The sequence below is a fragment of the Pyxicephalus adspersus genome, chromosome 4, assembly GCF_032062135.1.
Source record: "Pyxicephalus adspersus chromosome 4, UCB_Pads_2.0, whole genome shotgun sequence".
Taxonomy (NCBI): Eukaryota; Metazoa; Chordata; class Amphibia; order Anura; family Pyxicephalidae; genus Pyxicephalus; species Pyxicephalus adspersus.
In genome coordinates, this window is record NC_092861.1 from 60,824,673 (window position 1) to 60,852,007 (window position 27,335).

At 36.4% G+C, this 27,335-nt stretch overlaps 1 protein-coding gene and 1 long non-coding RNA gene across 5 annotated transcripts in view; one reads left to right on the top strand and one right to left on the bottom strand.

The window, feature by feature from the left end:
- The window catches only part of ERICH1 (glutamate rich 1), a 58,034-nt gene that overhangs the window by 29,920 nt on the left and 779 nt on the right, over positions 1 to 27,335 (bottom strand). For 3 of the 4 annotated variants that reach the window (XR_011920318.1, XR_011920320.1, XM_072408415.1), the window contains exons 2-5: positions 14,462 to 14,617; positions 10,403 to 10,448; positions 8,576 to 8,619; positions 7,685 to 7,822 (exon numbers count right to left, since the gene is read on the bottom strand). Coding sequence is in view for 1 of the 4 variants with exons in the window: in XM_072408415.1 (XP_072264516.1) it covers positions 7,685 to 7,822; positions 8,576 to 8,619; positions 10,403 to 10,448; positions 14,462 to 14,617 (384 nt within the window). In the remaining 3 variants the exon portion in view is untranslated. The remainder of the gene's footprint in view (positions 1 to 7,684; positions 7,823 to 8,575; positions 8,620 to 10,402; positions 10,449 to 14,461; positions 14,618 to 27,335) is intronic. The other variant, XR_011920319.1, reaches the window with a different exon arrangement.
- Positions 161 to 7,765, top strand: LOC140328644 (uncharacterized). Its single transcript, XR_011920321.1, has 3 exons — positions 161 to 971; positions 4,970 to 5,154; positions 7,607 to 7,765. It is a non-coding gene; the product is annotated as an uncharacterized lncRNA (long non-coding RNA).

Consider the following 27,335-nt stretch of genomic DNA (forward strand, 5'->3'; position numbering starts at 1 on the left):
GTTTGGATTAAGGCCCTATAGTTAACAGGTTGTGTGTACATGGAGAGTGTGGAATGCCTACCACCAGGCCTGAATTACATTATTATTTACAATACTCACAATACTATCTAATTATAATTACCTAAATTAAGTGGGAGTGCTTTAGACTATGATAATATCAATAGCTTCAAGTGACCTTTCTCAGCAAATATTTTTAAAGTGTTACATGAAATCCCTAGTCTTGGTTTTATGGCTATTTTCCCCATTACAGAAAATATTTATAGGCATGCAGCTGCTTCCAGACACAAAAATGAAATTATGATTACAAATGGTTATGCAGGTCAGCTCCCCAGCTCATCTCTGCTAGAATGAACACTCAGTGTTCTGCTAAGAACTGGCAGACACATTTCAGCATAAAAAACAAAACAAAATAAAGCTGTGATCAAAGCACTGAGCGCCTGATCTAAACGCAGTATGTACGTGCACAACTTTTCAGGGTATTTGCATATAAACACATAACACAAGTACGTACTGAGTGGAGGGAAAACGAAGAGAAGATTGATACAAGAAGAATTTTTATCCTCTGCCGGCATTTAAATAGGACTAATTTGAAGTCAGTCAGAAATATCTTTGAAAGCACATGCTAAATATCAGTGAAAAATTGGAAAGCAGGACACACTTCAGCAGTCTCACTTTATCTAAGTCTTACAGGCTCTTTTTTCTTGACGTGCTTCACCACACACAAATAATTACAAAAAGCAAAAATAAATTAGGCTAGTCTTATGTTATTGCTGCTGGCTCTGTGGCACACATCTACTTTTATGAATATTATAATAATGCTCCAAAAGAGGAAAACTAACACTTTCTTCAAAGAGCCAATATTTTGTACCTATGATTCTACAAAGAATCCCTACAAAAAAGCTCACAACAAACATCTCTTCTAGGTATTTGGACACCTCCCACTGTCACATGAATCCGGAACAGCCGTAAGTGTAAGCATTTTTACTCAATGTTTCCTGAAGTGTTGGAGGAATGTTTAAAGTTTAATGGCCCACTAAAATATATAATAAATTATATCTTAACTGTAGAACAAAAATGTAATATATTGCAGCTTATCAACCTGATGGCAAGATAAGTATCATCTGCAACTACCTGATGATCTTTGCCAGACTTCCAGTTTCCCTGTAACTTCTTGTACTACATGGTTACCTTAATTAATGTTACTTTTCCCGGATATCATCTGTGATATCCCGGAAAAACACCACTTTGCTTTTGAATGGAGGTATGCAGAGGAGGTATTTGTATTTCAAATCAGGGGAGAAGCCTATGTTGACAATGCTGCTCATCCTTAGAGTCTGTAACAGGAAGGATGTATAAGGGCTCTATTTATAAAATTTCCTGTTTTATAAATAGAGCCCTTAGGTGTTAAAGGTTCACACAGGGGGAGGGACGGAGATAGTATTTTACTTAAGGTCCCAACACCTAACCCTCACTTGACTGGGAGCAATGGTGCCAAACGTTTACAGCCCCACAATAAAAACTACCAGTGCCAATCTCCCAGTACTGAAAACTAATGATCTGAGAAAATGGTTATTTAATAATGGATGCTGGAATCAAACTGCATGTTCTAGGATGATATAAAAGGTACTTTTTTCTCCAGACACTGATAAATGGAGCTCATTGTTTCTTTTAGAACTGCATTAGATCTAATGTGTTTTAGGAGTCCTTTTGTTTTTCTGCAGAGCTGGACAAAGCCTTGGAACTTAGGTGGCTAATACACTTAGGAATTAAAGGCAGAGACTAACTTTTTTTAGCAGATGTTTTTGGTTCCTAGACTAGACTGACATGCTCCTTTATCCTACTTTGCATAGTAAGATCAGCAAATGTTACTTAAAGCTAGGCTCCAAGGTAAAAAAAAAAAATGTACTTGCAGTGAGCCACCCTCCCCACTGCAATATTAGCTTATTTTGCCTTGGTGATCATAAATAAGGTAAAAAAAAATACAATTTTCTCTGCTTTCCCAACAGCCTGAACCTCATTTGGCATCCTACCATACAATGTATGAAAGTTAGTCAGTAAACCTTTTTGAAGATGACACATAAAATACACAAACTGACTTACTCAAGGCCATCCATGAAAAAAGTGCCAGGTGTATTAGCCTACAACAAGCAGACTTAAATGCACCTACTGTTTGAAATATGAAGGTGTTTCTTCTCAAAAGTTCACAACACTTTGAAATTGGATTTCAATTGGTTTCAAACAGCTTAGAAATACCTGCTAATTGTTTAAAAGCAAAACAAAAAATTGCTATCAGACAACCCCTTTTTGCAAAAGAGACATGCTATTCAACAAACAAAGTAAGTAAAGAGTAACCAAACTTCCAGTGTCAATATTCAACTTTGAGTGTCTTTTCCTCATCCCATTGCCTTCAAACTCATTTTAATTCCCATATGTACCTGTTCTAAATCACTTGCTATGGATTCATAGATCTATTGTTTTCACAAATTAGGATGCACAGTAAGATGTTGATCAGGGGGATTGTAGAAATAGTAAATAGAGCTAAGAGGCACTCCTGAGCACACCATAAGTGAGTGGTGAGATTTAGGCACGGCCATACTGTGCTGACACTGGGATAACACTCAGCACAGTGTTAAGAGGAAATAGCCAAAAATCTGAGTTTGCTGGCTGTAAACATAGGACTTGTGCCCCAGGACTCCCTTGCATCAGTAGTAAGGGAAAACCCCCCTTAAGTTGCTGTCAGTAAAAAAGTGCACCCTTAAATTGATGTCAGAAATGAAGTCCTACCTTACACTGGTATCAGTGGAGAAGAGCCACCTTGCATTGACATTATTGAAGAAAAGCCCCTTTTGCATTGCGTCAGTGTGGAGGTGTCCCTATATACTGGTATTTAGAAATGCCAGCTTACATTAGGGTTTGTGGAGAAATGTCCCTTACATTTGTGTTATTGAAGAAGTGCCCTGTACATTATAATTCACTCACTATACAAAGGACTCTTTTCCATCTCAGTTCTGGCTGTGGTTCCTTCCATTGCCAGCTGTAAGTCAATAGGAGCACTACAGCATGCTGCTTCTTCAGTTGGAGCTGCATATTCTGGCCCACTAGCACAGATACAACAGGATATTCCTTGGAATACTGGGAGTGAGTGTGAGAGAAGTACATAGATGATTACTGCTGGCTCAAGTAAGGGGACGATCACGGTTTGGATGGACATTGTGCGGGTGGTAGCCATGACTAAAGTTGGAGAACTGGCCTATGACAAAGAGGATCTGATATGCTGGAAACGTGCAGATAACAAATTGTGCTCAGCTTTTAATCTCAGGAAAATGTACAATATGTTACTCTACTGTGCCTGCACAATGCATCATTACAGCAACTTCTCTGTTTCTGGGAATCGAATCACACATCCTTACCTTTTTGTGTTTCTAGTGATTACAAGGCAATGAAGTTATTTTATTATTGTATGCTATAACATTCGGGGATTTGTGATTCTTTTTGCAGGTGTGTACTATGCTTTACACTACAGGGCTAGCAGACTGCCAAAATTTGCTGCATAGAAGAAAAAGCTATGATTTTATTGCCAGTATTTTGACAAAAATTTAAAAAAATTATTTCTAGATACAGAGATAACTGAGGGTTTGTTTTAAAATGATGGCACTGTTCAGAATTTGTAAATACTTTGCTTATGTAACCTGGGCGACTGTTCACTTTATTTGGGATTGCAGTCAGGCCAATTAGAGATCGAATCAGTTGCAATTGGCTGTCCCTGGTTATTTGCAACCTAATGCTACGTACACATGTGCAATAATTGTCGTTGGAGACAAACAATTGACGACTGGCCAACGATGCCAATGAACAAGGAAAGTCACTGGAAATGAATAATCGTCCGGGCGGATCTGATTGGGCGACGATCGCTCGCAATCTATTGTGTGTACGGTCATTCAGTGACCGTGGATGATTCTGCAGTACACTTTCTCTAGTACACGTCACTCCCTGCATCGTTCAAACAATCGTATCTAGTGTGTCTATATTATTGGTGGATTATATTTGATCAAATATTATATTTGATCAATCATATCGTATCATATCGTAGCATGTACAGAATCGTGCACTATACGATCGTTCAAAATTATCGTGCATAACCGTTGATCCGTCGTCAAACGCTTGTTTTGCAACAACAATTATTGCACGTGTGTACGTAGCCTAACTCTAATCATACCTTTTTATTGTTTTAGATAACACCTCTGTCAGGTGTATATTTCTCTCAGCTTTGTTACCATTGGAGTGGTTTCCCAATTGCAAAACTACATGATTTTTTTTATTTATATAAAAGTATTTATTTATTTTAGGAAACTAAATATATGTTTCTGGGGAACATACAGGTACAAGCTGAACTAAAGCAGAAAGCTTTATGAAAATACTGCAGAATACTGTGCAGAGCAGCAACCCTATCTAGCTCCATTAAAATATATTAAGGGGATTTCACCAGACACAATTATGTGAGACACATCTAGAGCTAATCTGAAAAATCTACTACAGAGCAGCACTGAGTGTACCAGTGCTTATGACAAGTGTAGATTATTCTAGGAGACACCAATCTATTCCATAGAAGTAATCACTTCTCTTTTTTCTTTCAATTTGGGAAGTTTAAGGGGTACACTTTAGTGTAATGCAATGTGTCTTATAGTTTGCCTACATTATTATTTTTGACACACTTGAATGTTGCATTTAAAAATGAAACTGAAAAATAAATTGTGTCAAGTTTCAATATGATAAGGCAAGAAATGTTTAAAAAAATGTTATATACACAAAGCAGTGATACATATTTTATCTGCACATGATGTCATTAACATACATGTATAAACCATCACCCTAATGTGAACTAAAAATCTAAACTTTGTGATGTAATAGATAATATCTGAGCATTGCCTTGAAAATGCACCTTTTGTCTGCAATTCCTCCTGACCCACAGGGCCAATAAATAATATTGTAGATCTGTGAATCTGCAGAATGAGATCTAAAACACTGCTACCTCTGACTGCTAGTCCGATGGGAGATGCATCACCATTGCGATGATTGCTGGAGGCTCTGACATGAGGAAGCACAAAACCGCCTTATTTAAGGTGGATGTCTCTACACATGGTGGAGCAAAAAAAGGTAAGTCAGTAATAGATAAAAAAAAAAAATATATAAGCTGTAGGGAGTCCACAGGCAATGCTGGTGACCTCTGCCAGCCTTTTTTGGGCCCATCTTTCAAATATTAGTTCCTCTTTAGGCTAAAGCACACTAAATTGGGATTAATCACATATAATATTTCAGTTTTCACTAGATAGTGAAATAATAAATCCTCCATTAGCTTTTGATACTGCATATCTCAGGAGTTGAAGTCTCTGGGTTAACCACCAGCATTTATTACTTTACCAATAATGCAGCAGAGAATTGTGACTGCATTGGCAGAGCAAGGAACTGGCTGGGAGATTTGCAGTTGGAGTTTTCACCAATAAAAGAAGGGAAAGACGATCAGCTTTGTGTGGGCGTGCCCTGAAAGACTAATTAATCTGCAGTCTCCAAACTCAACACAGCAGCAATGGGTTGTACATTTACACCCAGCCAAATTGGATTTATTCCAGAAGCAGAGAAAGTGCTGAGATGGCAAACACACAGACCTTGAAGTTACTTTTAAAGTAGAAAACTACTTGAAGTAACTTAAATATTCCATTTCAGTTGTTTCTGATGGCAGTCACATTATTAAAGATAGCCTAAAGGAACCTAGTTGCCATGACACATTTTGACGTATAGATATTTATTTGTGACAAAAACATAACTCAGAACTGAATATCTGTAACATGAATAATGTTATTGTAACGTAACAATGCCTAACTTTTAATGCATGCACACACTACAGACAACTAAATTATATATATTATATATTTTTACTTGAAAATCTTTGTAGTAAAAACATCTAAAAAAACAATTTTATACTTTACCTTCATTACCAAATGCAAGAACTGTATAAGTTAATAATAATAAAGGACTGCACTCGTAATATGCAGTGTTGCTTCATATGCAGATAGTAATTAGGCTGTCAGTCATAGTGTTATCTAACACAAAATTCACAAAAACATATTTAAAACCTGTATCATGTACAAACAAAAAGTGACCTAGCAATAGGAGGCAAATGAAATCCAGAAGTGAAACAATCGCCCATGAAAACTCCCATATCCTGAGATTTTGTTACACTGGATACCTCCACAATGTTTATCTAAAGCAGTTTTCTCCCCAGCCCCTTTTAACTGGACGCACCCCCTGGCTGTTTTTGGGTGGTTACTGAAGAGCCACCCACCTACAATTTTGTCCCACCCCGCTTAAAAATGTTGATGGGTTGAACACTGTAAAGTATAACTTCGGCAACTAAAGCAAAATTTGAATTGTTGATTTGGATAGAGTTGTACCAGTTTGGAAAAATTGTTTTTTTACTGGAAATCAAATTGAGGGTAACTCTAAAAATATGTTCATAAAAGTAGTTATACTTTCATTTCAAAGGCACAAGTAAAATATACCAGTTCACTTTATAACTATTCTTTGGTTATTATTAAGATGCCGGTATTTAGCTGCAATAACCACCTCTGCTAAACATATTAGTGCAGGCTCCCGGACACCCACAGGGCCCAAGGCACCTTGGTAATCTTTTGCAACCACAACAGAGGAATCGAACGTATTTTGAGCAATTTTGTAGAAATCCATGCACCATTATCATCGTCAATGAGAATACAAGAATCTGCACCACTTATACCTAATAAAGATTAAAGGGTTGAAAGGTTGGGCAGTTTAATCCTCTACTTACAATCTGATTGGAAAAAAAACCTGACAAAGCTTTTTCTAGAAATCCTTTCTGGAAAGTCTTTTAGTTATTTGAAAGACATGGAAACGATTTTACTCACTGTTATGAATATAACCAGGTTAAAGTGCTATAGATTTTCTATAACCTATCATTAATAATGTAAAACAGACTGAAAATGAAATATAAAGCACAGTGATGTAGTTTTTAATGTATTACAAGTCACATGTGCAAATTCAAGAACCTACTGTTGAGTGTATGAGTACTCAAAGAATTATGTGCAGTATGAATGGTTCATTTCAGCACACAATATTACGACAAAATATGTTCTTTAGGATGCTAAATTGCTTGTTCTCAATTATATACTACCTCACATTTCTTTAGCACAGTCAATACCAACAACCGGTGAAATTATTTTCTCTTTAGAGCTTAACAGAAAACATGGTTAAAAGATGGCATAATCATTTTTAAAACCTGACACTGTAGCCCGATATTTATTGTGATGATATACTAAATAGTTCAGCCACTTTAGCTGAGAAAAACTGTATTCAATGACATTTCTTCAAAGCTGCCCTAAAACATTTTCATCAGCACAGTTTGGACTACAGAAAACCTTTGTATATGAAAAGTGCAGTGTATATACATTACATTTTAAACCATTAAAAACAACAACAAGAAAGGGAACATAGAAAGAAACAGGACACTGCCCATCATCTGTGCAATCTGAATTTATTATCCTATTTACTTAAAACCTATTTATTTTTATACCAGCAGGTAAATTGGTTTAAAAACAAGATGCCAGCGCAACTACACATGAATGAAATACCATATTAAAAAACTATACTGTACCTTCTATATCTTCATGAAAATCAGAGTTTTCTGTGGAGGAGGATCCATCAGCATCCTGGGGACCTGGTACATAGTCATCTGGAGGAGGACTTGCAGTATAGATTTTCTGATGGTGCGTTAATTCCTTTTCATTGTGCGCTGTAAAAATGTCAAAGTACTGACTTAGAAATATGGTACAGAAACTGCACTTATCATTAGAATGGGTTTATTTGACTATGTGCATTTTTATTTGCATATCTAATAGAATATTGGTATGTAATACATTCCAATGATGTGTTAATTGTTTATCAACAATAATAAAACATTTTACAGACCTAAATAATTTATGGGGCATTGTAGTTGCAGTTCTGGAATGAACTACAACAGACCATGCAATTGCTAATGGAGATCACAATAATAATGTATGTGTAGTACGGGCCTGCAGACAGAGAGCCTATTAGGAAGCTTTCTTATAATAAGGAGGCCCTCGTTTTCTGGCCCACAGCCCTGGGGAATGAGTAGTTCCCCTACATATTCCCAGACAGAGTTAAATAATACATAAAAATAAACACACAACAGCAGAGAGTAAATTCATTTTTTTTTAGTATCTGCAATTTGTAAAGGACTGGAGCCCACGAGGATCTATCTATCCAGCACTGGTGCTTCTCAACCAGAGTAAGCTGATCTCTTCACACTGACAGGAGCTGTGTTCACCTGGACAAAACTTATTATTTATTCAATCAAGGGCAGCTGTTCCCAGCTGCCCTCTTGCATGACTGGCTGAATGAATGGAAAAAGTAATGATGTGAAATCCATCATTGTTTTGCTCATATATAATAAAATTTTGGATTCCCTTTGGAAAAAAGCTTCCAGAGTTCAAACACACTAAATTGGCTATGCAATTTTTCCTACCTGGTACCGTACTGTTTTCCAGACTTAGCTCAGGGTCATCTAACCTAAAGTAAAAAAAAAATAAAATAAATAAAAATAAAAATAAAATTAAATAAAATAAAAAGTAACAAAAATAAATAAATAAAATGGTGTAAAGCCATTTTCTTACTTATTAGTATAGTAAGCAGGTGGCAGTAATGATGGGAGGATACCTAAAACTCAAAATGAACCAGTGTTCACTTTTACCCCCCTTAACTTAGACCACAAGTGCCATCGCATCAAGAGTTTATTTTTTCCTTTAAAATCTGAAATGACAATTCAGATAAAACCCCAATTTACCTGTTAAATACCGTATTTTTCGGACCATAAGACGCACTTTTTTTCCCCCAGAAGTGGGGGGAAAAAGTCCCTGCGTCTTATGGTCCAAATGTATCAAAATGTATCCTTCCCAGCTGCTGTCTCGTCCCCCCTGTATTATGACTGTGATGTTGGTTTTTAATGCACATAAAATATTTTAGGACACTATTTGTTTCAGAATCTTTGTTTTCTTCATTTCCCTTCTCCAAAAAACTGGTGCGTCTTATGGTCCAGTGCGTCTTATGGTCCGAAAAATACGGTAATCTATGAACCATTATTTAACAAGATTGCTGATACAAACATTTTATAGTATTAATATTTTATGATTCATATTCCACAAAAATGGACAACACAACAACTATTCTGTACATGTTGTCAGAAATGCATGGAGTTTTTACATTGACTTTTGCTGTCTGCTTTTCTGGTGAAATTACATATTAGTACCATTTTAAATCCAATCTGAATCTTCGTGCATGACAGGAGCAAAAGGGGCAAGATGTAGAACAAGGTATGAGGTACTAAATATTTTGTAGACATAATTTTCATGGCCTTCATGGACATCCTTAAATAGCCCCCATTTTTACACGCTGCCTGTAAATTTCTTGACAGCTGGCAGCCCAGATAATGAGTAATTCCTATAATCCCAAATGTAAGTTAACACACTCAAGGGTACAGCTGCACTTTCATATTAATAAAAGCAAGGCTCAAAATGGTTGAATTAGATGTGGAACCTGTCCATGAAGGGTGCTTACTTACACTTTTACAACATTTTACTAGTTCAATTTTACTGAGCTTAAAAGGACAAAAATGACCGTATATTTTATTTTCTGCTAGTGTAATGATTTTGTTTGTTACATCTAAAGCATTGTATTGTGGCTATATTTTGTTTTCATTACATAAATATTGCCTTACTGAAAAACTCTTTGCTTTGTACGCCTTTTTTACATCAAGGAGCTTGTTTATTTATATATGGTATAGTGAATTTAGTTTATTAACATATAGTGCCCTCCATAATGCTTGGGACATTTTCCATTGATTTACCCCTCTGACCCTTCTAGTAATCCAAAGGTTTGCCTGATGTCTCATGGTATTTAATATTGTTTTCAGCCCAATAATATCTTTCTTGACTTTCATTGGCACAGCTTTTCTGCTTATGATGAACAATAGCAACTACAGACTCCAAATGGTAGAAGCAAGCCTAGTTATCGTAACCTTGCACCAATCAAGCAAAGATACACACCCGTGAAGCCAATTGTCCCAAACATTATGGTGCCCTAAAATGAGAGAGCCATGAATAAAAAGTGTTGCAATTTCTACATAGTGAAACTGGAATGTATGCAAATAAGTGTAAATTAAAGTTTAGAATGTGCACTTTAATCATGGCTGATTTAAAAATTTTACGCAGAAAAAAAAAAAATCTAAAACTGACAATTGAATAAATGTTCAATGTTCAAGAACACTCTATTGATATGCAATCTTTATTTGTGTTACCTGTTACATTCTATTTGACCATTGTCACTATTTTGAAAATCCAAACCTGTTTAAAGACAGATTAAAAAAATAAAAATAAATAAATTTAAATACAATGTGCTATACATTATTAAATTCTATAAAATGTAGCTACAAAATTTCACTGAAATTAGTGAAAATGTTTATTAAAAGCTTCAAGGTTTACCACAATAGTACCACAAACTTAACACAAACATTTCTACTTAAACCATTAAACATTGTATTCAACAAGGAATGCAGATAATACATTTGGAAACCACCTACAAACTGTAACTACAATAAAATATACGGTCTTCCAGAAGAGGGCAGCAAGTGACCTTGACACACGTTTGCAGTCCCATACAAGGTGGAAAATAATATTTAGGGCACAATGTTTCAAAGGAAAATCACAATGCTAAATCCCGACGACTTAATAGCTTTCATGTGTTATTTCAATAATAAACTGCAAAGAAGCACTCTAAACAACCTTATCTGAAAAGCACTGAACGTGCAAAGATGCACAAAAAAGCACATGACAGTTTTTAGGCATTTTTTTTTTCTTAATGCCAAGATTCTGTTTGGTCATATTTATCCCCTTTAAGATCCTAAAGATAAGCCGCGCTGAAAGGAACCATGACACCAGTGATGAGGAATTGCTGACTATTAAGTCCGCACTTGAGGAATGGAACTACTTTTTGGAGGGAGCTGTCCTATCCATTATCTTCATGGATGACAAAAATCTGGAATACCTGAGAAAGGTCAAGAAGCTTAAACCTGGCCAGACCCGTTGGGACTCTCATCCTTCCTGTTGCAATTTTTATGTGACCTTCTGCCCTAGGGAAAAGAATACTAAACCAATGCCCTATCCAATGTTTCTGGAGGATCTAAACCCATCTTCGTCAGATACCATTTAAGCCACTAAGTATTTCCTATTGATTTGTTCTGACCTAATGGGTCAGATCAAGAAAGCTTTGCATGCCCACCCAGTTGACCTGGGCCTCAACCTCTTCAGAACAGGTGACTATTGGATGTATGGAGGGAAGATTTTTGTTCCTAAGACACTCCGGCTTGCCGCTCTAGAAGCTTGTCTTGATAATTTGTTTGGTCCCATTGGAGTGTCCAAGACCCTGGACCTAAAACTGCAGATCTTTTGATGGACAAAACGTCCTAAGGATTGTTAGTCATTTGCCTCCTCATGTGCCACCTGCGAGAGAGGTAAACTGTGGGGATTACTTGCCCATCTCAACCAACTCTTGGAGCATGTTATCAATGAACTTCATTGTTGAACTTCTCCCTACGTAGCAGTATAACAGACTCAGTACATTAGCCCATTTTATTCCAATAAAGGGGGCACCCTCTGCTGCAGCTATAACCGAAACATTCCTAAGAGAGAGACTCCATGGAATTTTGGACGACACTGTATCTGAGTTGTAGAATCCACTTCAAAGTTCTGGCAAGAGTTCTGCAAGAAGCTTCATATAAAAACGTTATTGTCCTCTGGCAATCATCCCCAGAATAATTGGTCAAACAGAGGGTACTAACCAAACCCTCAAACAAAACCTATGCCATTTCTCAACTGAACTGGGCTTCCATGCTGCCTATAATGCAGTTTGCATACAAAACTGCTGTCCATTTAGCCACTTCCTAGTCCTGTTTTTTTTTTGCTAACTATGGATTCCATACTACCTTGTTCCCAAATTGCTCCGTCAGGTCTTTGGTTCCTTAGCCACTTTTATCTCAGACAATTTAAAGTGAATTAAGTCCTGTCTTGCCCAAGCAGTCAAAAACAAAAAGGGAAGCAGACAAAAAGGTCAGATCTTGCCCTAAATTTTAGACTGGGGACCTTGTCTGGCTTTCTATGAAAACCTTCTGGTATTCCATGTGTCTTGTTTGAAACTGGAGATATTGAGACCCTCTGACTGGCAGATCCTCTCCATTGCCTGCTCTGGTTGTGGTTGAAAATTAAGAATTTGAGGTGGAGGTCTCTAATACCTAGTTAAATGGAAAGGAAGATAATTCTAGGGAGCCTTCTCATGTTCATGCCACTAGGTTGATAAGGACATTTCATCGGACACACCAAGATAAAGCAGGCCCTGTGGGCACCCAGAGGTTGCCCTGAATGGGGGTGTTACCGTAACAGAACCTGACACTTCCTGCGATGCTCCCCACTAAACTGTCCTGCGGCATATTCTTTAAAGGGACAGAGGCTATTTAAACCTCAGCAGTATTGGTCGCTGGTGCTGTGACTTTGCACCACCTATCTTGCTACGTTGCTTTATGCTCTATTTTTTCTGATTTGGCCTGTGCTTGGACCAGGCCCACGTTTTCCTGCTGCTTGCTCAGACCCTTTGCTTGGGCAGGACTACGTTTGCCTACTGCCTGCCTCCACATCAAGGATGCTCCGTCTTTTCACTTGACCCTGAGGGGCCATGACCTGATGACAGGATGGATCTGGTCCAGGATGGGAAAGAAAAATCCATTCCAGGTTTGCAAGATGACCTAGGTTTTACCACGACAGTCTATCTTTCCCAGTTTTAGAAAGCTTGGATAAATCTGACCCTTCATCCTAGGTGCATAAAAAACTTTTGACTTTGGATTACTATTCACAACAACATCACACTCCTAACATTCATGTCACCAAATTCCAAAAAAATATTACCAAACTGTTATGGTTTGAGAAAAAAGGGTAATTATGCCCAGCTTCCATTTTTCATATGTAGTTCTATTATCTAGGCTTGGAAATGCACAATTTATCAGACGAAGAACATCCTGTCTTGTCTGTGCTATGTTTCCATTGAATCATCAATCCCTCTTTTGTACTAAAAATTTCACTTTTTCTAAAAGAACATTTTGATCTGATTATGTATAAAAGGCAACTTTCTTCTAAACAATTGAAAATGACAAATTATATTTAGAACATATGAATGTATTTAAGAAGAACATGATTACAGCTTTACACATTTATATATACCTTATGTGTACAATTACATGTAACAATGAATATGATTATTGGAAAATTCCAATATTAATTAATAATTAATTCCAATAACTGGAAGGCAGAACTAAGCCAAACTTTGCAACACACCAGACTTTATTTTCTTTGTTATTTCATCTATCATTAAAATAATGCATTTTCTTCTTGGTACCTATCTGCACATATGTTTATAAAAGCTTGTTCCCTTAGGTGTTATGGTTAGAATAGTTTTCTTTAGGCCCTTTCTTCCTGTGGACCCAGCTGCAATCAAACAGTGTTATCAGCTGTTTCAGCTATCCTCTGTGAACTACAAAACAACCCTTAATATTGTAATGGAGATGAGGGATCAGGGACGTGTTTGTAATCCATATCAGGAAAGCACCCTAAGCGTGAAAAATCTGTTTCTCAATAAATACAATATTTTGTAAGAACTAGTAAGCTGGTACAATATAATACATGCACACACATACATACATACATACACCATTTTTGTCCTTGGGTTAAGAGATAGATAAATACAGTAACTTAACAAAGACCATGAATTGCTGTAACATGAATAGCATTTCAGGCAACACCAGGTAAGTTTGATCACCAGAGGCCACCTAACAGGCTAATTTTATAAAAGGGATAAGCATCTCCAACATTCTAATGTACTGCTCAAGTTTAGTACATCTGTTACAATATACAGTTCTACAAAAGATAATGGCATTACATAGGTAATTAAAAAGAAATGCCAGCCGTTAAACTGTGATAAGTTCACCCGTTGTCTGTATTGGCCCCAAATTTCCACCATACCCTGTATTTCAGCTGAAAAAGCTATTTATACTAACCATATGTGAAAATGCATTCTTGTAAAGAAAATATGATCACATATATATAGTTGGGAGAACTGAAGGAGATTCGTTTAGGAAGCTTTGGAGATCATGTACAGGTCAGACATGTTACAGAAAAAGAATGAAGAATAGAAATATTGTCAGTGCTTGCTTTCTTTGACTGCAGTTGCCCTTTAAATCAACACTGGAAAAAACACATTTCCAATATATAATCTTGCTGTTGTGGTCTACAGCAAAAACTATTTAAGTGTTTACCTTTTGAATATGCTGGGAGCTGTGCATCCTCTGCATTAGTTTTTCCTATTTCTTGCAGCTGAGTGACATTTTCAATTTTCGCATTTGGTTGTTGCACAGAGGCATCACTTGAAATGGGCTCTGGATACAGTCTCGACAAAACTCTGAAAATGATCGCTAATCAAAGAAGAAAACAATTAATTGTACAACTTGTTACTTAAGAATGTACTCCATTCATCCGAGCAAACCAAATCTGAATGTAGAAGGTAACTAGTGTGTTTTGACATCACCTCTACGTAGTAGTTTCAAAGCACTTTGTAATCTCCTATTTGTGACACTTAACTGAACATAACATAGTTTCAAAATTTTAAAATATATTACAACTATATAGCAGCAATGACCATTTACACTTCTGCACTGTGAATAAAATATTACTATTACAGTATTAATATAGTGTCATCATATTACGCAGCGCTGTACAAAGTCGTGACACTAACTGTCCCTCAAAGGGGCTCACAATCTAATGTCCCTACCTCAGTCATATGTCATCAATTAAGTGTAAGGTCAACTGTTTTTTTTTTTTTTTGGGGGGGGGGGGGACTACGTTTTTGGAATGTGGGAGGAAATCGAAGTACCCGGGGAAAACCTGCAAACTCCATGCAGATAGTGCTCTGGCCAGGATTTGAACCTGGGATCTGGCGCAGCAAAGGCAAGAGTGCTAACTATATACTGCTATATACATACATACATACACACACACACACTACTGTTAGGTGTGACACCTGCATACATTTATTAACCCCTCAAAAGACCACAATGCCATCCTAGCAACAATTCTTGTAACTTTTCCCCAGGATGCAAGTACATGCTTTGTTCAGACATCATACAGGTGGATAATTTGCTTCCTGGACTAAGGAATGTGCTGGCCCAGGCATCACACAATCATGTAAACCCTGGTATATATACACAAGACTTTATATTCTTGGCTGTATGGGTTCATAGTTCAATTTTCTGAGATGAAAGTACCTTAATGCTATTGGATGGATGAAAGGCATTGTTCAGTAAAACACTTTTGATATTTTAAATGACACATTTTTCCTTATAGAGTTCTATGCATCAATCAAAAGCGTCCACAGTAAAGGGAAGAGGGACAGAAAGATTTGGTTCAAAAGATGGGAGAGATTACTCAAATAAGGGACAGTTGGGAGCCATACGTGTGTACGTCACACAATTTAGCCAAGCTCCCTCCTTCTGCCTGTTACCTTGTCAGCTGCCCAAAGTTACAATATTACTTTCAAAGAGTGAATGATAGTAAGGAGACTAAAGAAGTGCTTGCCCCAACCTGTAGAAGACAGGTCACCTTATTCCCTCAGATTTAACTCCCAGACAAATAATGAGGAGCTGTACATAGGCACAGTAACTTAGCTAGGGCTTAACAGAGGCTTTTTCTTAATAATAAGGTTACATTTTTTTGTTTTTTTTTTCTTTTGTGCAAACTTAAAGGTATTTTGTGAAGTATCAGGAACTTGGTTACAGTCTTGCAAAGTCACCAACTGCATTTGTTAAAACATGCCACCAATGTTATTGAAGGGTGAACCTTCCTAAATGGCATAGTACATTGAATTGCTAGATGGATCATAATTACCGTAATAATATAATCGATCTCTGAGTGAACTCAAAGCAAAGTCTTGCTGTACATTTCAGTGTGGGGAGTCAAACATCTCTATAAGTACTGAAACTATATGCAGAAACTATAGATTTCCTGTCCTGGGTTTTATCATAGGTCTGCACCCCCTGGTAGTTTAACTTCTAACGTCACAAAAAGAATATTAAGCTTTATTTACCCCTTTGCTGCCAAGACATTTTTGTCAACACTTCACATAAATGTTGGGAGTATTTTTGTTTTGAAATTCTTGATGTAAATGATAACTAATGCAATTTCTCACTGTTTGTACTGTGACCATAATTAATTTTTCAGTTTAAATGATGTAAAAAAACTGTTGTCCACTTGGGGTTTGTAGTCTGTTAATTGTTCTATTCCTGTATCTTCTGTTCATCTATTACCCTCAAATAAAAAATAAATTAAAAAAAAAAAAATCACTTACATTCTGTGTTTCAGGTAGTTATACAGTACAGTCCCAGAACTCGGGACATTCCTAGGCCTGTCTAATAAACTGATTCAAAAACGTGGTATCTGTCTTTTGAATAATAAAATAATGCAGATGGCATCTAGTTCTGATAGAATTGAACAAAAATGATTAAAAAAAAAAAAAAAAAACATTTTACAATGTTGGACGAAATGTTCATATAAAAAATGTCCAGATAGAACTTTTTCTGAATGTTTTTGCAAAATGAGGACTCTCTGGCTTGGACACAGAAAACACTCTTAACAGTCATAAACCTAACAACCCAATCATAGTCAGAAAAAAATAAATAAAAATTGCTAAAAATGTACTACTATAAAAGTATTTTCTGTAAGGTCAAATGACTTTATGACCTCAAAATCTTTAAAATAGCGATTAATAGTAATTGTTTTACATATGAGTGTATGAGCCTGGCAAGCCTAGTTTTAGTAACAGCAGGGTTACTGAATGTACATGCCAAACTAACTTTCCTTTTTTGTGCATGTAAGAAAAAGCCCCTTCCTGCCCTTCTTTCACCTGTTCTTTTAACCTGGATTCCCCATATTATCCCCGTTGTGCTACTATTATGTACTGTATCTACACTTTAATGCCACATACCATCAGTACAGAAAATTACCAAATATACTGTACAATACCATTCAGTTACCCCCCACCCCTTTGTCACTTGTATCCCCAGTTATATTGATTTTAACACATTCACTCTCACCTGAATAGTACTTATGTATGTATGTATAGTACACATTCACTCTCACTGTACTCTCTGTATATAGTAAAGGAAACATTCACTCTCACCTGATTATACATATCTGTTGTGACGTTTTATTTTATTTGTATATGCCATTTTTATTAATGTTCATACAGAACCATCACTCTCTAATCCTTTATCTCTTCATGGAATACCCAACCTCATCCACACAGAAATTTTCAACATGTTTACAAAACTTTGACTACATATTTGAAAGGACACTAACAATTTTATTAAGTCTAATGCTTATTCCATATTGCATACTAATGTGCAATTTGGATACGTATATCAATTTAAAGCTTAACAAAAGTTTCCTTTATTAAGTTTAGGTTACAAATTGGAATATTTCGAACACTTGGAAGTGGGTTTAGCTGTTCTTTAGAATTCTGGAGGTGTGAATGCTGACAGGAACTGATGTACATTCTTCATCCTGAAATTCAAAACAATATTTTGACATTGAAATTGATCTACTAAATGGCAGTCTGTGAATTTTCTGCTGTAATAACATAGCCAATTCCTGTTCCTTATGACATTTCAATGTCCTTGTCACATAACTGCAGGCAGCAAGGTAACTTATGTCATAATAAAAATAAAAAAACAATTGTTTCTAAGGCATCAGTGCTGTTATGCATTTAGACATTCAGAGAATAGGTAGCTTGACCTTTACAGTTCAGTTATTTTCACAAACATGCCAAAACCATATTTAAATCCTATAATGATTTCATCTAAATGTATCACTGCTTCCAGTGTTTGAAATTTTGTGAGTGCAGGCAGCATAGCTTCCCTAGATGAAAATCCAGATTAATACGAATAAAAAAATAATAATTTAACACACACAAGAAATCTATGTTGTCATTTTACATCACATTCTAACAAAACAAAATGAAAAAGATTATATACTTTTCTGTTTTTTCGTTGTAACATACTACACATTTCTGTGTTTATAATACAATATAGGACATAAATTCCCTATCACATTAATACAAAAATCCCAATTAAAATGTTTAAACATCTCAAAGAAAGTTGCATATTTTTGCAAATAAACATCAAGGCATATGAGTAGGCTTGTCTTGGAGGTAGCCCCTGTCTCTTTAAAGGTCAAGCAACACACCAAGGTAAGTTGTGCATTGGCAAGGCAATTAACAAAAGAATACAATCATTTGTCAGTACAACTTTCAGCTCAATACAAAAATCTCCACAATTTGACCTCCACTGTACCTTTCTGGCCCATCCTGACCTCCCACCGATGTCCATTTCAACCCTGCATCCACCAAGATAAATTGCTGAACCCGTGACTGTATATGTGTTAGTAGACCATGGGGTCATGCGGCTGCTGGAGGTGTCTTGCTGAATTGGGTGCAGGTGAGGGCACCACTAGGGGTTCCGTGCTTAGGGCACCAAATTGGCTTAAAGCAGCCCTGGCCAGTGAAACCAGTTAAAAAAAATTACATTATCTTCCATGTCCATTCCATTAACCCATGGTGTTTCTTCCATAATTTTAGTTTAAATTAGAGAAATATAAGAGTTATTTTACTCCCCCCCTCCCCCGAAAAAAAAAGAAGTGTATTTATAAAGTAACAAACAAAACAATATATGTACGCAGTAACGTGAACAAAAAGTAATTCTTTTTTTGTGAATAAACCTTTAAAATTAGGTAACCTTCATGCAAAAGAGGTGCTACAAAAACAATGTCAGCAACCAAGTCTAACAGAGGAATGTTCCACTACACTAGTCAAATGCAGTAAAAGATCTTGTCACATAACAGATTCTACACACGTAGCACAGTAATATACAGTATGTCAGTATTGCAACCTTTTACTTCTGCAGATGTAGATACATTTGCTAAAAATCTTACAACACAAAGAGCTTGTTTACTCTTGACTTCTGAGCTGCTAACCAGTACAGGCAATACTATGAAAAATATTACAGCTGTTCACATGAGCCCTCCTGGTATACTTGTGCTGGTTTATTTTAGGTAAATGTATAGTGTTTGTACATATAGGGTCTTTACTTTTTTAGTTAACATTCTAAACTTTCTAAATATATTTCCTTTCAGACAGGTAACTATGAACTATTGTATATGAATGTTCAGATTGTGAAGCTACAACTAAAAGTTTTCTACAGCCCACGTTTTTGCCATGCTTGGCGTGGCTTTGCAAGCGCTAGGTCCTATGTTTGAATCTCAGCCAAGACACTATCCGCAAGGAGTTCGGATGTTCTCCCTGTGTTTGCATTGATTTCCTCCAACATGCTAAAAATATGCAGTAAGGTAATTGTCTTCCCTTCAAAATCTGTCATTAGACTATAATACAGTAGAACCCCGGTTATCCGGAACTCAGATAACCAGAAAACTGGAGCTGTTGGGTGCCAGTTATCAGAGATCTGAGTTCTGGATAACCGGGGTTCTATCGCAATTAAGAAAGGGAAGCAATCAGTGGAGCTCTGCTAATTGCTCCGTGATTGGCTGGGGAAAGGGAAACCCGGATGATTCTTGAGCAGTCATTAGGGTTTTTCTTTTCTCAGCCATTCAGCACTAGAGGTGAATGAAGTCTCCCCATTCAAGTCTAGTGCTTAATGTTTAAGAAAAGGAAACCTCAGGTATCCGGAATCTACACTTATCCAGAATCCGCCATTTCCCGTGGCTGCCGGATAACGGAGGTTCTATTGTAATGACATATGACTATGGTAAGGACATGGATTGAGAGTCCGTTTTAGGGACAGTTCGTGATGTGACAATGAGCTTTGTAAAGCACTGTGTAATGTGTTAGCGCTATATAAATAATTGCTGTGATTAGGCAGAACAGCCATTGTCACCAAACAACCTGAATAGCATAAACTCAAAAGAAAAGGGAGAACCCGCTCCATATTTACTATCCAAGATAGTGTTTCAGCATGCAGTGGTATAGGTATTCCCGGGAACACATCACATGTGTATTTCTTAAAAATTGTTTATAAAATACTATAAAAAAATAGTTTTATAACATAATCAAAAAAAAGTTTAACAGTAAAATGCTAAAAACATTTAAAAAAAAAAAAAGATTAAAAAAACATTATAGTTTACAGTTATTAAAATAAGTAGATCTAAAGGAGAATTAAGGGGAAGGAGAGGTTACTATGGCAACAGTTTCTGCTGTAGTTGGAAAAATGTAAGAATCTGAAAATTCAGTCTGAAAATATTATGTAGGCTAGAAGAAATATTAGTACTGTATTTTTGCCTCTTTATTTAGTTTTATTTACTTGGCTGAGCCTAACACTTCAGCTTGAATGTCAGAGGTCTAACAGCTACCTCCCTGTAAACTGACCGCCATTACCCAGAATCTCCCAACTCCTGAGAGTATAGAAAAATGGCAAAGAACATGGCTCTATAGCTTGAAAAAGAGAAAACATGTCTTAATTTTTTATATTAAAGAAGACTTTAAACTGGTTTACTAAAACAAGGTGTCATGTGGGGTTTAGAGCAAGGGTGTCACATCTGGTTTACACAAGCAAATGTCTAAGCTTGGATGATAACAAAAACTCTGATTATGAAGTAAAAAGTGAATATTTAAAAGAAAAAAAAAAAAAGACAGGAAGTGTCAAAAGACTTCAAAACAAATGGTCCTCTTAGAAAATCTGTAAATTATTTATTAATAAACATGGCTTTTAAGAATAGAAAATGATGGTGCCTTCAGCGAGTTCTACTTAAACGTTCCACTGGATTTTGCAACTAACAATAAATCACAATAAACCTGGAAGTTCTGCTAAAGTGATTTATTATTAATTGCAATATCGATTGATAATCAGGGATGGAAAAGGGTTTCAAAGATATATTAATGGACAACTTCAATATTTTAACTTAAACCATGACAAACAAAACCAAATGAACTTTCACAAAAGCATTATAAGCCTTTCATGGTAAGGTCTAGAATAATGCAGCTCCGAATAGGGATTGTGCAGTATGGAGTTTTTATTAGCAGTCTTTTTGGAGTACATTTACTTCTCTCAGAGCATCTGGTCATTCCAACCAGAAATAAAATTAACTCTAAATGTCCAATGTAGTCCTTCATAGCCTGCAAAAATTCTGACAATCTTCTTGGATTTAAAACTAATGGAGGTGTGCATTTTGGAAGCTTATGGTTATGTAGAATGTTATGGTAGTTAATAATAACATTAATATAATATTAATTCCAGCTTTGCTGGATCAGCCTTGGAGAGCTTTATTAAATAAGGCCCATTGTAAGGAAATCCTGCATGCCTGGAATGTCCCACCAGGCAGCTTCCAGGAAACAGAAGTGTAACAAAATTGTGTTTATGTCACAAGATATTACATGACAGGTGACTGTTTATAGGATAGCCAATATAGTTGAAAAAAAATATGCAACCTCTAAAACAATGAGACTGATTTACTAAAAATATGATAAGTAAGCAAATGAGAAAAACCATGGCAACATTCATTATTGTGATCTATGAACTAGAGGGATCACTGTAATGAATACACAGATCTTCAAAGCATACAGTGCAGTTCTGGGCTGTGCAGTGCAATATACTAGAATTAAAAAAATATTGTGCCATCTAATTAAGCAATAAAATGTTCACATGCCAAGCCTATAATTGATTAGTGTTTACACACATATTCATGACTAATTATTGAACTGTTGTGTATGCATACCTAATCCTAAGAAGTTTTTTTAGCCCTATTTACCTATAATTATTTCTTAATTTGGTTTTGTACATTACCACAATTAATTTTAAATAAAACAACTCAGATGCAGTTGAACTGCAGACTTTCAGGTTTAATTCAGTGGGTTGAACACAAAGATTGCATAAAATGTGAGGAACTAAAGCCTTTTTTATTTTTACACAATCACTTCATTTCAGGGGCTCAAAAGTAATTGGACAAATTAAAAAGCTGAAAATAAAATGTTCATTTGTAATACTTGGTTGAAAATCCTTTGCTGGCAATGACAGCCTGTAGTCTTGAAATCATGGACATCACCAGATGTTGGGTTTCCTCCTTTTTAATGCTCTGCCAGGCCTTTACTGCAGCGGCTTTCAGTTGCTGTCCGTTTGTGTGCCTTTCACCCCAAAGTTTAGTCTTCAACAAGTGAAATGCATGCTCAATTGGGTTCAGATCAGGTGACTGACGGCCATTCAAGAATATGCCACTTCTTTGCTTTAATAAACTCCTGGGTTGCTTTGGCTGTATGTTTTGGGTCATTGTCCATCTGTATTATGAAACGCCAATCAATGTGACTGCATTTAGCTGGATTTGAGCACACTGTATGTCTCTGAACATCTCAGAATTCATCTGGCTGCTTCTGTCCTGTGTCACATCATGGATAAACACTAGTGTCCCAGTGCCATGGCAGCCATGCACGCCCAAGCCATCACACTGCCTCCGCCATGTTTTACAGATGATGTGTTATGCTTTGGATCATGAGCTGTTCCACACCTTCTACAAACTTTTTTACTTGCCATCATTCTGGTAAAGGTTGATCTTGGTTTCCATCTGTCCAAAGAATGTTTTTCCAGAACTGTGCTGGCTTTTTTATATGTTTCTTTTAGCAAAGTCCAATCTAGCCTTTCTATTCTTGAGGCTTATGAGTGGCTTGCCCCTTGCAGTGCACCCTCTGTATTTACTTTTATGCAGTCTTCTCTTTATGGTAGACTTGGATATCGATACGACTATCTCCTGGAGAGTGTTGTTCACTTGGTTGGCTGTTGTGAAGGGGTTTCTCTTCACCATGGAAATTATTCTGTGATTATCCACCACTGTTGTCTTCTGTGGACGTCCAGGTCTTTTGGCGTTGCTGAGTTCCACAGTGCTTCGTTTCTTTCTCATGGTGTACCAAACCTAATGTTGTAGCAATTTCTGGGATGTTTTTTTTTCTGTTTTTGCAGCTTAAGGATGGCTTGTTTCACCTGCACGGAGAGCTCCTTTGACCGCATGTTGTCTGTTCACAGCAAAATCTTCCACACACATGCCCCCCCCCAAAATCAACTCCGGCCCTTTTATCTGCTTAATTGATAATGACATAATGAAGCAATTGCCCACACCAGCTCATGAAATAGCCTTTGAGTCAATTGTCTAATTACTTTTGAGCCCCTGAAATGAAGTGGTTGTGTAAAAAAGGCTTTAGTTCCTCACATTTTTATGCAATCTTTTTGTTCAACCCACTGAATTAAACCTGAAAGTCTGCAGTTCAACTGCATCTGAGTTGTTTCATTTTAAATTATTTGTGGTAATGTATAGAACCAAAATTAGAAAAAGTTGTCCTGTCCAAATATTTATGGACCTAACTGTATGTGGCATTTGCATTTAAAACAGCTAAGGGTGCTACATTGATGTGTATGTGTGTTATGTTGATTAATGATAAATTCTATAACTATGTTTTGCATATTAGCAGGATGATGTGCATATATCTTAGTAAATCTGGCCCAACATGTCCTGAAGTTCCTGAAAACTGGAAAACTCACCTATAACAACTGTGAACTTTGTCTTACCTGAAATCATCCTAAAAGGTGACTGGAACAAGTTTTAATTTATAGTCAGCTCCAAACCAAGCCCATGCTCAATAGCAACAACCTTTAGGTGCAGTGGGCTATGTGAGGAGTTTATAGATTTTTCTAAACTGCAGGGAAGACTAATAAAAAATAACACAATATAGCAGACTGCAGACAAACATCCTATAATGTTTTTCTTCAAGGCCACCTGGATACTCTCTATTATAAGGCTGTCTCTGTGCAGCAGTGCTTGCTGTTGTTATATCAGATATGACAGGTGCAATACTAGAACAGTTACAGAGCACAGCTGCCTATTTCACAGCTCTTCATTTACCCTGCCATACACAATACCAAGGGTGAACAAACCGATCCTAAACCAAGGAACACAAGAAGTTAAATATATACATTTGTTTTCTTATCTTTAATGTAAGCGTTAGGATGTTCTTTTGCCAGCACAAGCAGGGAAGGACAATAAGGGCACAGAATAAATTACTAACCTTTATATAAAAGGTTTTCATTATGATTTGTACATTATGGTTATGGCTTCTGTATAACATTATATATTTACAGGGCAGCACAGTGGCTCAGTGGTTAGCATTCCTGCAGCTCCAGGACCCAGGTTCAAATTATCTGAATGGAGTTTGCAGTTTTCTGGTGGTTGTGTGGGTTTTCTCCGAGTACTCGGATTTCCTCCCATTTTCCAAATAAAACATGCAGTTAGTTTAATTGCCCCCCCCCCCCATAAATGAAAAATAATAATGATATATTACCGTGGTAGGGACGGTAAAATTATAATCTCTGAATATCAACAAAATGTCAGTTCTTAGGAGCAAACTGGCTTTTCCCACCTTTGCCTACTATAAGGTCGCAGGACCTGACCTCATTAGGACTCAATCAGAGGAATGAATAACACCTTGACATTGCTTCTAAAGTTTGCAAATTGTAATTATAAGGTGAATATATTTTCTAAAGTTAAAAGACGACACATTTTCCTAGATCCGTGCCAACCAGTGGTCCACAATGGGAGAGCAGGCGGGTTCTGGCATCATGACGTCACTCTGGGGGAACTTTCTTCCTCTTTAAATGACACACGCTACCTGAACATGAACGATCAGGATTCCATGCATTTAGTGGTCTGTAGGTCCAAAAAGGTTGTCAACCACTGGTCTAGATAGCCTTAGCAATAACTCTTTACACTTTTGCTTGGAAATATTTAAAAAAACACCATTGTGAGTTTTGAAAACATTTGGTAAGTATTTTCAGAATTTCTTAGAAAACTTTTGGTAAAAGGAAAATGCTATTATTTCTTTCTTTCTTAAAGGTAATAATTTTTAATAGAATATAGCCCATGTCAAGGTAATCCCATGAAAAGCCTTACAATTATGATAACATTCGTCTTGGCCAAGGACATGACTGCTCAAAAACAACATTTTGTCCTCAGTTTCAAAGAAAATGGTTTGATGAACAAAATGTTTCTTATGCCGACAAAATACCATTAAAGAAAGATTGTATTAATGGACTTCCACCCTATCCATTAAAGTGTCACTGCAGCTCTGTTCTTTGACAAGATCTTGATGTGTTTGTTCCTGCAAATATTTTGAGAGACCTGGCAATTTCTCAGGTTGTTTTCAGCTTTCAAATGTTTGATGATAGACATGGTTTGTTGTGCAGCCAAAAAAACCTCTGAAAACTGTTCCCATTCTTTTGCCTTTGCCATAGGTATGGATCAATTCAGTTCAACAAATATATTTCTCAATAAAATCTGGAAGTAAAACTTTACAGGTAACCATAGACCATACTGGTGGATTCATGGTAGCCTTCACAGCCCAAGGCCCAAATTTCATTCAGGCCCTGTAATCACTGGAACTTTTTTTTTTTTCAAATACTGGTTGCCAGTCTTTGAAGTTATAACTATGCTACCTTCTTAAACTTCTTGTAATTTCCCCATACACCAGAACTTGGGAGTGGAAGCGAAACAAACAGCACACAGATCTTTTAACAAAAGCCACGGTGACAAATAGGAAAGAGCAGAGAGAGGGGAGATCATCTGACTTCTGTTGGAGTAACATAACCTGTTACTGAAAGCAGTTCAGGTAGTCCCCGGGTTAAGGAAATCCGACATATGGACGCCTCCTAGATACAAATGGGTCTTGAAGGGGGGAGGGGGGTGGTTTGCATGATTTGCAGAAGAAATCTTTTGCTAAACACAGAGTTTGTGGGTGATCTTAGAGGGGTGAGTTCTGTCTGCAGCCTCTTGTAACTCTTTAATGACCAAGACAAACTGTGCAGTTGTTTCTTTTTGCATGAAAAACAAGTTTAGCCCTATAAAGGTTCAATTTTTTTTAAAAAACATTGGAAGGGCATCCTTTCAATTTACTCACCATTTTAAGTATTGATGTATCTCTTTAAGAAAACAAGAAAAAGGTCTGTCTTCCCTTAAATATGGTGAGTGAATCAATTTTCCTAGTAACACTTGGTGTGCATTGAGTTTATTCTATTTCATTTTATTTGATTAAGTATTTAATTGATTACCGTATAATTCCAAATTGAAAGGATGCCCTTCCCACCTTTTTTTTAAAGGGATACATCAATGAATTAAGTGGTTAACTAATTTATTTCAGATATGAATTAACTGGCTAAGATTGAGAGCTGAAGTACAATGGTGATCTGACCAGCAATACAATGTATCCAATACAATATATCCAATTTTTAAGCAATACAAGCATTAAATGGTGGTCAAAAAGATTGCAGCTATTAATGAATTGAACCATTAATTTTTTAACAAAGTAATATATTTCCTTGTTCTCCATCTAAGAGCTACATGGGAGGCCACCAACACTCAGCACCAAATGTAAGTTTATTAGATATATGTATGTTCTGATGAAAATTGTTTTTGTCAATTTATCATAAACTACAACAGCATTGTTTTTTTTAAAAAAAACATTATTATATATTTTTGATTGAATCATTAAGAATTAACTGTTATTCATAGATCTCCTACTCCTGAAGAAGTGGACATAAGATCCGTGAAACGCGTTGAGTTTTTTGGAACACCTCATTTGGAGAGGTTCCTATTGGGAGATCTATAAAGTGCTCTTCTGTAGCAAGTGTTTGATTTGATATTTTGTATATTATACATTTTTATATATTGTTTGCAATACAATTTTATGTGATTTTATCGTGTTGTTAGATTTATATAGGCCTGACCTTAAAAGTCCCCAAAAAATCTGGTCTCCCCAGGGGAAACCACATTGTTCTTCTTTTACTATCTGTTTCTTTTTGCAGATCAAAGCACAGCTTGCTCCAGAAGTTATTGATTGTCTAGGCTTCATAAAAAAATTTTTTGAGGAATTTTTTTACAGTAACTGACACCACGATGCCTAATAATATGTTGAGACAAACATCTGTCCTAATTGCATTTATTAAAATATTGTACCTGTTCAGATTTACAACATACAAATTCAACTTAGGAACAACCTTCCAGTCCTGTATAGTTAATGTAATCTCTGCTGACATCATCCCC